Source organism: Xiphophorus hellerii, chromosome 20 (genome assembly GCF_003331165.1).
Source record: "Xiphophorus hellerii strain 12219 chromosome 20, Xiphophorus_hellerii-4.1, whole genome shotgun sequence".
Taxonomy (NCBI): Eukaryota; Metazoa; Chordata; class Actinopteri; order Cyprinodontiformes; family Poeciliidae; genus Xiphophorus; species Xiphophorus hellerii.
In genome coordinates, this window is record NC_045691.1 from 17,727,312 (window position 1) to 17,740,279 (window position 12,968).

Genomic DNA, 12,968 nt, shown 5'->3' on the forward strand with positions numbered 1-12,968 from the left:
AGTAAATAAAAATAAATAAATAAAAAATCATCTCTCAAAAGATACTTTATTTCTTACAGGAAAATGGTAAACATTCTGAGCTTTAGCCCAGACACACTTGGGTTATGTAGCAAGACAATGATCCAAAGAACACCAGGAAATCCCCGTATGAATGGCTAAAAATGGCAGGTATTTCAAACACCTGAAGGCAGCTGTGGAAGCACAACCGATTATTAGATCTAGAGACAAAATTTGCATGTACTTTTTCCACACAGGCCAATTTAGTTTTGATACCTCTATGTTTTTGAGTTTTATTTACTTAGGTTGCTCTCGTCACGTGTTAACATTTGAAATGTTCACTGTGTAGAAAAAGAAAAAAACGACAATCTCTACACAGGGACCTGAGAAATCCCACAGAGAAGGATACTGGGAACAAATCATTCGAAAGTATGGGGATATGGAAAGAAAACCTAAAGACTGAAATGTTTCCTGACTTTAGTCAACACAGAACAAAATGGTGTTATAAAAACTATTGTTTTAAAGTTTTAGCAATAAAAATAGTCAACTGAAATAACCATTAACTATTAGGATGGTTAATAATTTTTTAATAAAGGAAATGTGTTTAACAGCAACCATTATCAGGGACTCTGTTTGACATAGTACAAAGGTTTTCATGCAAAAGAAGTTGTGCTATTTCTTTATTGTGACAAACTTGACGATTACAAGCAAAAGATTAGATGTTCTAAAAGTCTGAGAACCAATTTCTGCTGCAGTGATTGAAATAAATAGAATTTTTAATTATTCAATCATTCCAAGACTTTAATAATGGATAAAGTCTTAACCAGTTTGAGCTTGTGTGGCTTGTTAATAAATAAAAATCAATGACCATATGTATATCATTCATTAGATTTTTAATCCGTGTTGCTAATTTATCCAACTCTGAATTATACCAGGCTTCTTTATTCTCAAGCTCAGATTTGTGTTACAAAAAAACATCTTACATCACCACTGATAAGCATGTTTTATCTGCAATAACAAGATGGAGCATGACCAGATTCCACCAACGTCTTGTTATTTTAACATTTCTAACATGAAGGCAGCCAAAGTCTTTTTATGCTGTGGGAACATAAAAAAGCAGACTACATCAGTCCATATCCTCTACAGCAGTGAGTCCAACTTCAACATCTCTTGACTCTGAGTTCTGCAGCTCTCTGCGAATCTCTGCTGAAATCAGAGGGTGTGTTTGGATCCGGAGAAGCTCCAGCAGTGCTTCCTTCTGCTCAGCGGCCAGGTCGGCCTTGTAGCGCTGGGCCAGGGTCAGGAGGCTCTGGTGCCACAGCACAGGAAGAACACGTTTTTCACTGCGAAAAGACAGGAAGTGGGCCACCAAGGCATCTAGGACACGGAAAGGCAGGGCGTACTTCTTGTCTAGCAGGAGACGCAGGAAAATGCTGTTGGCACCGTTGTACTCCATCTCTGCCAATTTAAGCATTGCCGCGCTGAAAGACGAGAACGATTACACCAGTTATGCAACACTGACCATGCATTGACTTACAAGGATCACACGCCAAAATGGCTTTCGGAGACAGTGGGTCTGATATGCGACACAATGAGACGGTGAGTAGCGGCGTGTGGATGTGAGGAAGACGCCTTACCTGGAGTGCAGCACCGGGATTGAGCATTTAGTTAGTATGCTTCCAATAATGATGGCTTCCCTCAGCGTACACGTCCCAGACTCACATAACGGAATAAGTATACCTGCGTTCCAATAAAGGCACAAAATATTACATCAGTACTCCAGCAAAGAATAGAAAACAACTTAAAGCAGTAGAATGCAAAGGAGGTGGATCAAAAATAACACGAGATTAGGGCTGCAACTAACAATTGTTTCAATCATCTATTATTGACGATTAATCACACAAAGAAGTTGCCACATTCAATATTTTACAGACACATGAGCATTTTTATGTACAATACTAGAAATGCATCAACAAATGCTAATATTAAGACTCAATTCCAACTTCACATAAGAAAATAAATGTTTTATTGCCTAAAATTTGATAACATAATTGATAACACATCCCTTTGGTAAGGTAAGGCAATTTTATTTATATAGCATATTTTCAGCAACAAGGCAATTCAAAGTGCTTTACATAAATTAGAGGAAATGCAAACAAAATAACAAAAGAAAAGCAAAATAAAAACAAAAAGTACTCCACAATTTATAAACTAATAAGAGTTTCTCTGGATGAACTAACAGAAAAGAAAAGTAAAAGTATAAAACTACACATTGGTTCCCCATGTTTAATAAGAATAGATGAATTTAAACTGGATGAAGAGAAAACCATGCTACTTGAGAAGTTTTGGGAGGAACATATTTACAGACAACTGTTTTTTATTTTAATTGCTATATACAGTATATATATATAAATATATATACACACTGCCTGGCCAAAAAAAAAGTCACCACCAAAAAATGGTCACTCTCTAATATTTTGTTGGACCGCCTTTAGCTTTGATTACAGCCCGCATTCGCTGTGGCATTGTTTCAATAAGCTTCTGCAGTGTCACAAGATTTATTTCCATCCAGTGTTGCATTAATCTTTCACCAAGATCTTGTATTGATGATGGGAGAGTCTGACCACTGCACAAAACCTTCTCCAGCACATCCCAAAGATTCTCAATGGGATTAAGGTCTGGACTCTGTGGTGGCCAATCCATGTGTGAAAAAGATGTCTCATGCTCCCTGAACCACTCTTTCACAATGTGAGCCCGATGAATCCTGGCATTGTCATCTTGGAATATGCCCGTTCCATTTGGGAAGGCAAAATCCATTGATGGAATAACCTGGTCATTCAGTATATTCAGGTAGTCAGCTGACCTCATTCTTTGGGCACGCAATGTTGCTGAACCTAGACCTGACCAACTGCAGCAACCCCAGATCATAGCACTGCCCCCACAGGCTTGTACAGTAGGCACTAGGCATGATGGGTGCATCACTTCACCTGCCTCTCTTCTTACCCTGATGCGCCCATCACTCTGGAACAGGGTAAATCTGGACTCATCAGACCACATGACCCTCTTCCATTCCTCCAGAGTCCAATCTTTATGCTCCCTAGCAAACTGAAGCCTTTATTTCTGGTTAGCCTTACTGATTAGAGGTTTTCTTACGGCTACACAGCTGTTCAATCCCAACCCCTTGAGTTCCCTTCGCATTGTGCGTGTGGAAATGCTTTTGCGTTCACAATTAAACATACTCCTGAGTTCTGCTGTTGTTTTTCTTCGATTTGGTTTGACCAAGCGTTTAAGTAATCGCCGATCACGATCATTCAGGATTTTTTTCCAACCACATTTCTTCCTGGAAGACGATGGTTCCCCACCATCCTTCCAGTTTTTAATGATGCGTTGGACAGTTCTTAACCCAATTCTAGTAGTTTCTGCAATCTCCTTAGATGTTTTCTCTGCTTGATGCATGCCAATGATTTGACCCTTCTTAAACAGACTAACGACTTTTCCACGACCACAGGATGTGTCTTTTGCCATGGTTGTTTAAGAAATGAGGAGTTACTCATTGCATCAGCTGGGGTTAAATAACTTGTTGCCAGCTGAAAGATAATCGCCTATGCAGTACTTATCCAATAGGAGGCTTGTACCTATTTGCTTAGTTAAATCCAGGTGGCGACTTTTTTTTTGGCCAGGCAGTGTACTTCAGTTAAAAATTAATCGATTACTAAATTAGTTGACGATTATTTCAGTAATTGATTCGTCATGGTCAATCAGCCCTACACAAAATGTAAAGGTGCAGAAACACAGTGGAGCAGACCATTAAAAAAACCTGTATATCTCACGAACTTTGCCTCATTTGTCACATTACAACCACAAATCTCAGTGCATTTTAATCGTGCATAATTACAAAGTGGAAGAAGAAATATTTAATTTTTACAACTGAACATCTTAAAAGGGTGGTGTGAATTTGTGTTTAGACCCGTTTACCAATGCCAGACGTCATATGACGAGTAAACAGAGTCCTTCTGTGTTTGATTTATAATCGGTGTAAATCCAGCTGCTCTGTGAAGAACAGCATCATGGAGACAAAGTAAAACAAAATAAAGGTCAGAGAGAAGGTTTCAATCAGGGTTGGGTTCCAAAACAACAACAACAGTGACACAGATGTACTGACAGGCTGGGTAAGGAGAGCATTAATCAAAGAAACAGACAAGAGTAGCTACAGAAAACAGAAGCTCAGGTGGGGAAACCTGGAGACATAACTACTGTAGCTGTGTGTTTCACAAGAATAACCTTTGGGGACTTGTAATTTATTGACATATAAGGTTATAAATATGGGTTAATTATTATATTAACTAGTAGTTGTTCTAACACAGAAAAAGCAAATAAAAGGTTGCACTTGTGAAGCTGGCTGTAGTTAAAGCTTTTAATACTAAAGCATGGACAAATATAAAAAAAACTTATGAGGGTAAATATTAAATTTTCTGCTCATTTTACCTTCACAATGAGAGACTAAATGGATAATTAGTTTATTTTTGCATTTTCTTAATCATAAGGCATCATGAAATTATTAATACATTTTATTAATTTGAGGCCAACACTGCCACCTGGTGGTAATGACTCGCATAGTATTTGTTTTATTTATAGTTCATTTTCCCTCCCTCTATTATTTAGGACATGGATTGTTTTTGCGTAATCGTTCCTTTCAAACTGGAGCAACTTACTGACACAAGAATCAACAGGATTAAAAGAAGATGAACTGTTCAACAGAGACATGAAGACTGTTCTGACCCAGTTTAGTTGGACTGCGAAGCTCATTATGCAGCAACAAGCAGTGGTGTCGTTTACTCAATAGGCAGCTGCTAATCCTCTCCCAGTGTCCCCCAGAATAAAATGTATAAATCTAGAACTATATTTAGAAATGTGTCAGATCCCAGGGAGGATGATATTTCTGCTCTGTGACAAGCTGTCAAATCCTTTCATTCATTTAATTCACCCACTTTGTTTCTGCAAAAGGCCATAAAAAACTGGATCTTGGCCCGACATGAAATGAGGACCTACATAGCGATTACTGTTTACCAAGCAAATAAAAGCACAGATGGACACTGAATATAAACTGTCCAGGAGCTTCAGCTTCAGGGTGCATTTCACCGGCTGTTTCAGGAGAAGTTCAGATGGTTGCCCTGTTAATAAATACAGTAGCAGCTCCTTCTTCATTGTAATCAGTGCTGTCTATGTCACCATTACCCTGAAGGACCGCTAAGGGCCACACAAGTCCAAACTTGTGCTCCTGAATCATATTTGCTTTGTGGTAGGGAGCAATATCTGGCTGAAAAAATCCCACAGCCAACAGGGATTAAATGAAACAGTGTTACTTATGTAGAGGCTATGCGTTCAAGTAACATCCATTGTGGGTGGGTGGGCTCCAGGTTTCTCAAGAGAACATTGCTCAAGCATCAAACTGCCTCTACTTACTTATCTTCTTCCTCATAGCGCCTCCAGGTGTCACGATTTACCCAAACACACACCCTGCCATCAGAGTGATAAAAAAACACGTGAAGAATCAGATCAGGCCACGTTTGTTCATCACGCCGTGGTCCAGTTCTGAAGCTCACTTGCCCATTTTTTTTTTTTCTTGGCAATGGCCAGGGATCAACAGGAGCCCCCCGACTGATCCGCAGCCCTATGCACAACAAAATGCGATGCCCTGCAGGTTTTGACGTCTGTCTAAGTGGGTCAGACTTCTCTTCCCAAGTCCATTAGTGAGCGTTGACAGCATGACCTTGTCACCGCATTACGAAGGTCACCGCAGCTCAACAAACGCACCAAAAGTTATTTTAATTAGGACTGCAACTAACAATCATTTTAGTTAGCGATTAGTCTACCGATTCTTCTGATGATTAATCACAAAAAATAATTGGCAATTCTGCAGATTTTTCATGTAGCAACTTTATCCTTTTTTAAACAATATTAGAAATACATTAAAAGATGCAAATAAATAATTCAGTCTATTTTTTCAGTAAGAAAATAAAAATATTATTGCCTGAAATGCAATAACAACATTCCTTTAGTGCACACTTGATCATTTGTAGCAAAGGACGCATCTGCAGCTAAAAAAATACCATCAACATGTGAAAAGCTCAGTCCTTTCTACTTGACTTAAGACCAACACAAGGTAGGGCTGATCTGTTGATTATGTTTTGACAGAAAAATAAATAATTGGATACCAAAAGGTGTTTAGTATGAGATTTTTTGTTTTTACAGTATTTGAACCAGATGAAGCTAAAACGATGTCACTTTAGGAGTTCTGCATGGAACATATTTACAGACAAATAATTTTTTTATGTCTTAAATGTAATATGTATACATTTTTGTACAGTTTTGTTTTGATTACTACTCTGAGTGTGTTGTTCTTTCAGCAACACAATCCAAAAGTGTGACTGTTGGGTTCATTTGTCTCTAATTTGTCCTTCAGCATGTGTGTCCCTGTGTTGGATTGGCATCCTGTCCAGGGTATACTCCGCCTCTCGCCCAATGACCGTTGGAGATAAGCAGGTACTGTGGATGGATGAAGCTCCACTTTATTCTACCTTCTAATTCATAAACTGATTTTTAAGAAACAACTTGTTTTTACGGCCACCCTCTGAGCCAACCTGTCAGCTCTATGCATGCGTCAATGCTGCAGCAACGAGCAGTACACCACCACGCTTGCCCTAAGCCTTTCTGCAGCTCCAAAAGGTGGAGGTGTGCAGAGGTGTGCAGTCACATGCTGTTCTGATTTACTTTAGGCCAGCCAGACATGCAACTTTCGTTATGTTGTAAGAACTTCCATTTAGTCATTAGCAAAGTTACGATAGAGTCCTACCTTTAAACCATGCTCCTGGTTTGAATAGGGCCTTTTTCAGGGCGCTGTAGAGGTGAAAGTTGAGTCGCTTGTACTCTGCGATGTCGTCCCGGACTCTCGGCAGCAGCACCAAGTTGTAAAATCTCTGAGCCATTCGCTCTTTAAGATTGGAGGAAAATATTCTGAAACAACAAAGTGTTATTTTACCATGTTAAATCATCTGCCTCAGTTACCTCCATACTATTGAACTTTAACTGAAAATCAAAGAAGACAGATAAACCACCTGGTTGCTTGGTACATGGCAGCCGCAGTCCAGGACTCCGGATCGGTCAAATACAGAACCTGTTCCCAGTTTGAGAGCGCTGGTATTATTTTAAAAGCCTTTGGCAGCTTTCCGCTGCGGTACCTTGACAAAACCTGACAGAGAAAAAAACCCGATGAATTCAGTTTCAATTGTTTCTACATTTTACTCACATTCCTAAATAAAATAAACCTGCTGTAGCCAAATCCAACTGAGAAAAATTTGAATTTACACGGGTTTATAGCAGAACTAAACCATTTCAGGGAAACATATGATAACGTTAATTAATGTTGCCATGACAATGTAACTAGTGATGAGTAAATACTTAACAAGACAGTGTTGATGTTGTTCTACTCAGAGCACTTGTTAACCTAATTAATTAACAAAATATTCCGTATCAACCACCTGTGCTGTTAGGCAAACTTTGTATCATTCTTGTACTGCGGTCAGGGACTGAACAAAATCAGTCCAGGGGACACAAATGGTCCCCTGGCTGCACTTTGGTCACCCCGGCCCTCACCCAATGGGTTTAGAAGAATGCAGGTGAACTCACCTTACTCACACCTTTGTACACCTCTATGATTCTGGGGTCCAGCTCGGGCATCGGGTGACCTGACACCTCAGACATCACTGTTCCAACCTCAGTCTGCTTCTCTGTGATCTTTTCCATGATGATGTCCGCCAAGGTCCTCCTGCAACCATCGTAAAAACAAAACCAGCTTAGATCCGGAAGACAGGCATAACTTCACAGATAATCTTCGTTAATCCCCACAGTTAGATTCAAAATGAATTCAGGTTGCTTCTTACCTCACTGGAGGGTTCTTATTCATGAACATCTCAATGGCCTTTTCATCGTCGGCGTCCACAACAACTTCAGAGTCACCTTCCGCATCGGCATCACCAGCACCTGCGTGTCCCAGTGCAGGCCACTCTTCATCCGAGTCTGCATCCTGAGAGTCAGGGCCTTCAATGGGATTAATGGAAATAACAAAACATTTAGGTCAACACAGGTCAACATTTAGGTCAGATCACACTTCCTGCTTTTAAATATTCCACAGACTCATATTTCTAAATTCTTCCAGCAGTTATAACGGCAGTCTGGACATTAGAGCACCAAGTATTTACCTAGTTAAGTTTTATTATCAGGACGTCATAAAACAACACGACATGAAAGATGAGCCTTGATTTGGAGGGCTCCATTTCAAAATCTATAACTTTAAATTCACCAAGTGTCAACTTGATATTCTGACATAAAACACTACTTTGGAACATCTTTGTTTATTTGTAAATAAAATAAAATAAAATCTCGGACAAAAAGAGATAGCATTGTTTGATATTTTATGTACCTTTCAATAGTTTTTATTCACCTTTAACTTTGATCTGATTAAAGTGGGGTGAACAGATTTTGTTTCCTAACCACTTTACAGTTCCAAACAACTTTGTGTTTATCTGTCACATAAATATACTGAACCTCATGTTTGTAATCTGATCAAATGTGACAAAAATTAAATGTGTATGCATAAATTTGCAAGGCAGTGTACAAATACAGCAGATCAGCCTTTACAGTGAATTTAGGACATAGATAAATCAACTGAGCTGACAAAAACAAGTTAAACACGCAGAATGAAGAGTACTTGTGCTTGTTTTCTTAGAGGATGAGTTAAAAATATCACTGACCACAAAATAGGTGCTTAATATTTCACCAAGTACACAGTTTGCAGTTCAAAGTGTAAACTAAATTTGTCCATAAAAATATTAAATGTCGAGTTCAGACATTTTTTTTTACAAAAAATAAACAGATTGCAACTATGACAAACTCTTAATTCAGTCAAACCTTGTTATTATTATATTTATGTTGTTTAAGTTTTTTAAATAAGAGCAAGCCAGCTGTTAAAATAAAGCTTAAACCTCTCTAAACTTACCGAGAACAGTGACTGGTGTCTTTTTCTTCTCCGGGGCCAGTCCACATTCAGTCTGCAGCTCTTCCTGTTGAATCCGGGCCTGCTGTAAGATTTTCCTCGACAATCGATCATCTACGTACTGATCGTCGTTTTCTGAGCGGACGTCTCGCCCCTTCACCCGGCCTCGGGCTCGGATCGTGTCCGCCTGGAGGATCTGGTCGGCCAGCGCCACCGCCGCCGCCGCCGCCGTCGCTCCGCCGCCGCTCTTCTCTCCTCCTCCTTTGGATCTCTTTACTTTGGGCATCACTGTAGCGTAGCTCAGGCTGACACAATAATATAAGCGTTATATGTTAGCATTGGTAGCTGAAAGTACAAGCACACTTTGGCAAACAGTGTAAACAGTCTGTAGTTCAACACGTGTGGAAGTCGACCTCAAAGGACGTGACGTAACTCACGACGTACAACATCCAGTTTAGCAAAAACAATTTAAAAAACGTATCGAATAATTACTATAATGCAAGAATGCCCACTTAGTTTATCTGATGTAATTAACATATATATTATTGCTTTAATTCTTTTTAAAACAGATGTTATTTTAGCTACATAATAATTATTGACTCGTTAATGACCCGGAAGTACTCGAAGCAAAACGACAAGGCAGGAGGAGAGAACGAAAAATATCAATGGGAGTAACTTGGTGAGTTCATAGTTAATGATAATGCCTATATTTATACTTTACAAACTTTAATCTGTGATTTCGCACATTTATTATCATTTATTATATTTGTTTTGTTGTTTCGCTTTGGTGAATCAACACTAGATTCACCAACACTAGATGGGATGCCTGGTAGCATAACTAGTATACTTCCCCGTATACATTCTCTGACTGTGGTGCTGTATTTGCTGCAGTGTGTGTCCGGTTCCTGTGGCGGAGGGAAAGAGTGTGCAGCAGACAGTGGACATCCTGCATAAGAAACTGGAGCAGCTGGGTGCTGTGAAGCAGGGCAGCTTCTGTGTGGACTGTGAGACTTACCAGTCTACAGGAAATCCAGGCGGTAAGGCTCAGCAATCTACCTTACCTTTGTGACGGAGAAGTTTATGCTTTGTGTCGTCGTCCATTTGATAAACCCATTAGTTCCAAAGCTTTAACTTCCTGGTATCTTGAGATGTTGCTCCAATATTCGTCCATTATGTTCGTTCCTCATGATTCAGTGTATTTTAAGTGCACCAGTCCCTCCTGCCGCAAACACCCGAATTAGATGATGTTGCCACTTTTACACTTCACAGTTGAGATGGTATTCTCAGGCTTGAGAGAGCTAACCCCTTTTTCCTCCAAATGTGACAATGGCCATTTAGCGAAAACTCACATTTTATTGATGTCAGACCACAAATTAAAGCCTTTGTCTCTGGGTGTACTGAACTGTAATTTGCGGTATGAGATTTGATTCATTGTGTATAATGACACTCCAGGCTTCCCCTTGATATTCATATGAAATCATTCGTCTTTATGGAGACTGGTATAAGAACAATGAAAGAAACAGTTTGACACTTCTTAATGGTGGCATATTAAATTACAATTGAGAAAAGAATATGAAAATGCATACAAAATACAATTCAAGTTACAGCAGCAAATATATGTTTAAAGTGCAGTCTGAAGCCTATTGTTGATGTTTACTGCTTGTGAGTGAACTTTATATTTGCATATAATTGTCTGAACAGAAGAACATGAAACTTTCAAGCATTTGGAAATTGCTCCCAAAAATAATTTTCCATGATGTCACCTTTGAGTCAGGTGGAAAACATCAGTAGGAAAATATCTAGCATGCTGGACAGTGGGCATTCAAGAGCAGGATTGGAAAACACTGGCATAAATATATGAGTTTCTATTGTGTATGTAAACTTTTGCATAATGTGATGCTTTTAAAGATCTTTTAGCCTACTTCATGTTGTTAGTCAGGTTAAGTTCAAATGAATGGCAGTTGTTTTTTCATTTAAGTTGAATTTAGTTTGAATAGCTTTTTTTCAGATTACAATACTCAGTAGCGCTTTGACTTGCTCTAAAAGGTAAAAAGCTACAATTCTCACCAAAGTGACTTTGTTGCTTAACTTTGCAAAACCTTTTGCATTTCTATAAAGTTATTGTTGGCTTCCTGTTGCAGGTCAGCCCTCCAAACTCTTATATGTGATGCACAACTCTGAAGTTCCCCTGAGCTGCATGGCTCTGTTTGAGGGAGGACCCTGCCTGACAGCAGACGCAAATTTTGACGTCCTTATGGTGAAGCTGAAAAGTCATTTCCAGAACGCCAAGGGACACAAAGTGGAGTGCCGTGGCTCGAGATATCGCTACTGTGACTTCTTGATCAAAGTCGGCACTGTCACAATGAGCTCCAGCGCCAGGGGGATATCTGTGGAGGTGTGGCCACAGTTTGATATTGGAAGTAAGAGAAGATCTGCACCTTCTCAGTCTGTCAGTTCAACTGTGGGTTTGTTTCTCACAGGTAGAATATTGTCCCTGTGTGGTCCCAGGGGACTGCTGGAACCTCATGAGGGAGTTCATGCAATCCTTTCTTGGCAACAATGTTCCAGAACTTCCAACCGTGTTTGCTGCCAAACCTGAGGGTCTCTTCGCTCCAGCGGACTGTGTTGACACCATGACTCAGTACCTGGAGCTGTTCAACAAACTTCGTAAATTACAGATCCCTGCAAGCAACGTGCGTTGAGTCTGCAACATAGTGTTTTTTTTTTATTACTGTGTTCACATGTTTGTTCTGGTCCCATGGATCAGTCTGACAGCTTAAGAGTTGTTGCAAGCCTGCTGTTCATTTAGCTGTAGCTTCAACTTTGCATTAATCTCCCTAACTTGTTGAAAGCCTTTTGTAATAAAATAAAATAAAAAAAACACTTAATATTAAAAAGTATCTAGAGTCTATGTTTTTACGTTTATGCTCATTTTTCAACATCCTGATGAAAAGTGAATGTATTACAGGCAAGGTTCTTCATAATACGATAGAACAAGTCTTACATGTATTATATTTTTATACAAGCGCTATTAATAATTTGGGCATTTTTTAAAAATTACTATAACGAAGCAGAGACAATATTACTATATTGAAACTTCAAAAACCTTAAAGGTTGGTCACATTTTGAGCGATCTTATAGAAAGACTGAAACTGATTATCTTTTTACAATAATCAACCATTTCATAGACAATTCAGGTACAAATATAATAAATTAGGGCTAATTATAGGTTACAAAATGGATGAATAGATGGTAAATTACTTTAAGGAAAGATCTATGACAGTATTATTTTTTTTACAAATGTAGTTTTGATTAAAACATTTTTTTTCTACTATTTAATTTCAACATAAACAATGACATAGAATTCAAAAGAACAGATATTCGTTGTTGTCAGTTAGTAGGGAAATGTAGGTTTACCAGCAGCAAGTTGAAGGTAAATGGAAGAATGCATATTCACACAAAGGTAAAAAATATGAGAACAAGAGACTTTACAGTGAGGGCAAATTTACAACACAAGAGAAATAATTATTGTGTGCATTAATTAAAACTGCACATTAGTAGGCTAGAAATGTGTAACTGAGTATGAGAATTTAAGGAATTGTTCAACATGTGCATGTAATGGTGGCGTCTGTGGTTTTGTACAGTTGAGTAAATAAGCTGGTTCAAATAATTTGAAACTGGAACAAAAATAGGATGGACTTTCTTAAATTTCCCCAGAGGGACAGAATATATTAGTGTTCAAATCTGTTTGCTGTGATTGTGTACACCATCCTCGCACAAGTATCTATATATAACTGTTATCTGTTCTTTTTTTATGTTAGTCTAAAAGTTAAATTTATTTTATTGGTGTTTCATTTCATAGATCAAAATAAACCAATACACAACTGTGTAAATGACGGAGAAGAATGGTTTGGAATTT

General features: G+C 38.7%; 2 protein-coding genes across 2 annotated transcripts; one reads left to right on the forward strand and one right to left on the reverse strand.

Moving 5' to 3' along the window:
• Positions 1-568: 568 nt before the first annotated feature.
• Positions 569-9,486, reverse strand: bysl (bystin-like). Its single transcript, XM_032548876.1, has 7 exons — positions 9,053-9,486; positions 7,938-8,094; positions 7,684-7,822; positions 7,113-7,246; positions 6,851-7,011; positions 1,635-1,737; positions 569-1,478 (listed from the first exon to the last, which is right to left on the reverse strand). Exons 1-7 carry the CDS (start codon positions 9,333-9,335, stop codon positions 1,124-1,126), a joined length of 1,332 nt encoding a protein of 443 aa, XP_032404767.1. The 5' UTR covers positions 9,336-9,486; the 3' UTR covers positions 569-1,123.
• A 142-nt stretch (positions 9,487-9,628) lies between these two features.
• On the forward strand, positions 9,629-11,960 carry med20 (mediator complex subunit 20). Its single transcript, XM_032548878.1, has 4 exons — positions 9,629-9,728; positions 9,941-10,086; positions 11,191-11,444; positions 11,530-11,960. Exons 1-4 carry the CDS (start codon positions 9,715-9,717, stop codon positions 11,749-11,751), a joined length of 636 nt encoding a protein of 211 aa, XP_032404769.1. The 5' UTR covers positions 9,629-9,714; the 3' UTR covers positions 11,752-11,960.
• Positions 11,961-12,968: the final 1,008 nt, after the last annotated feature.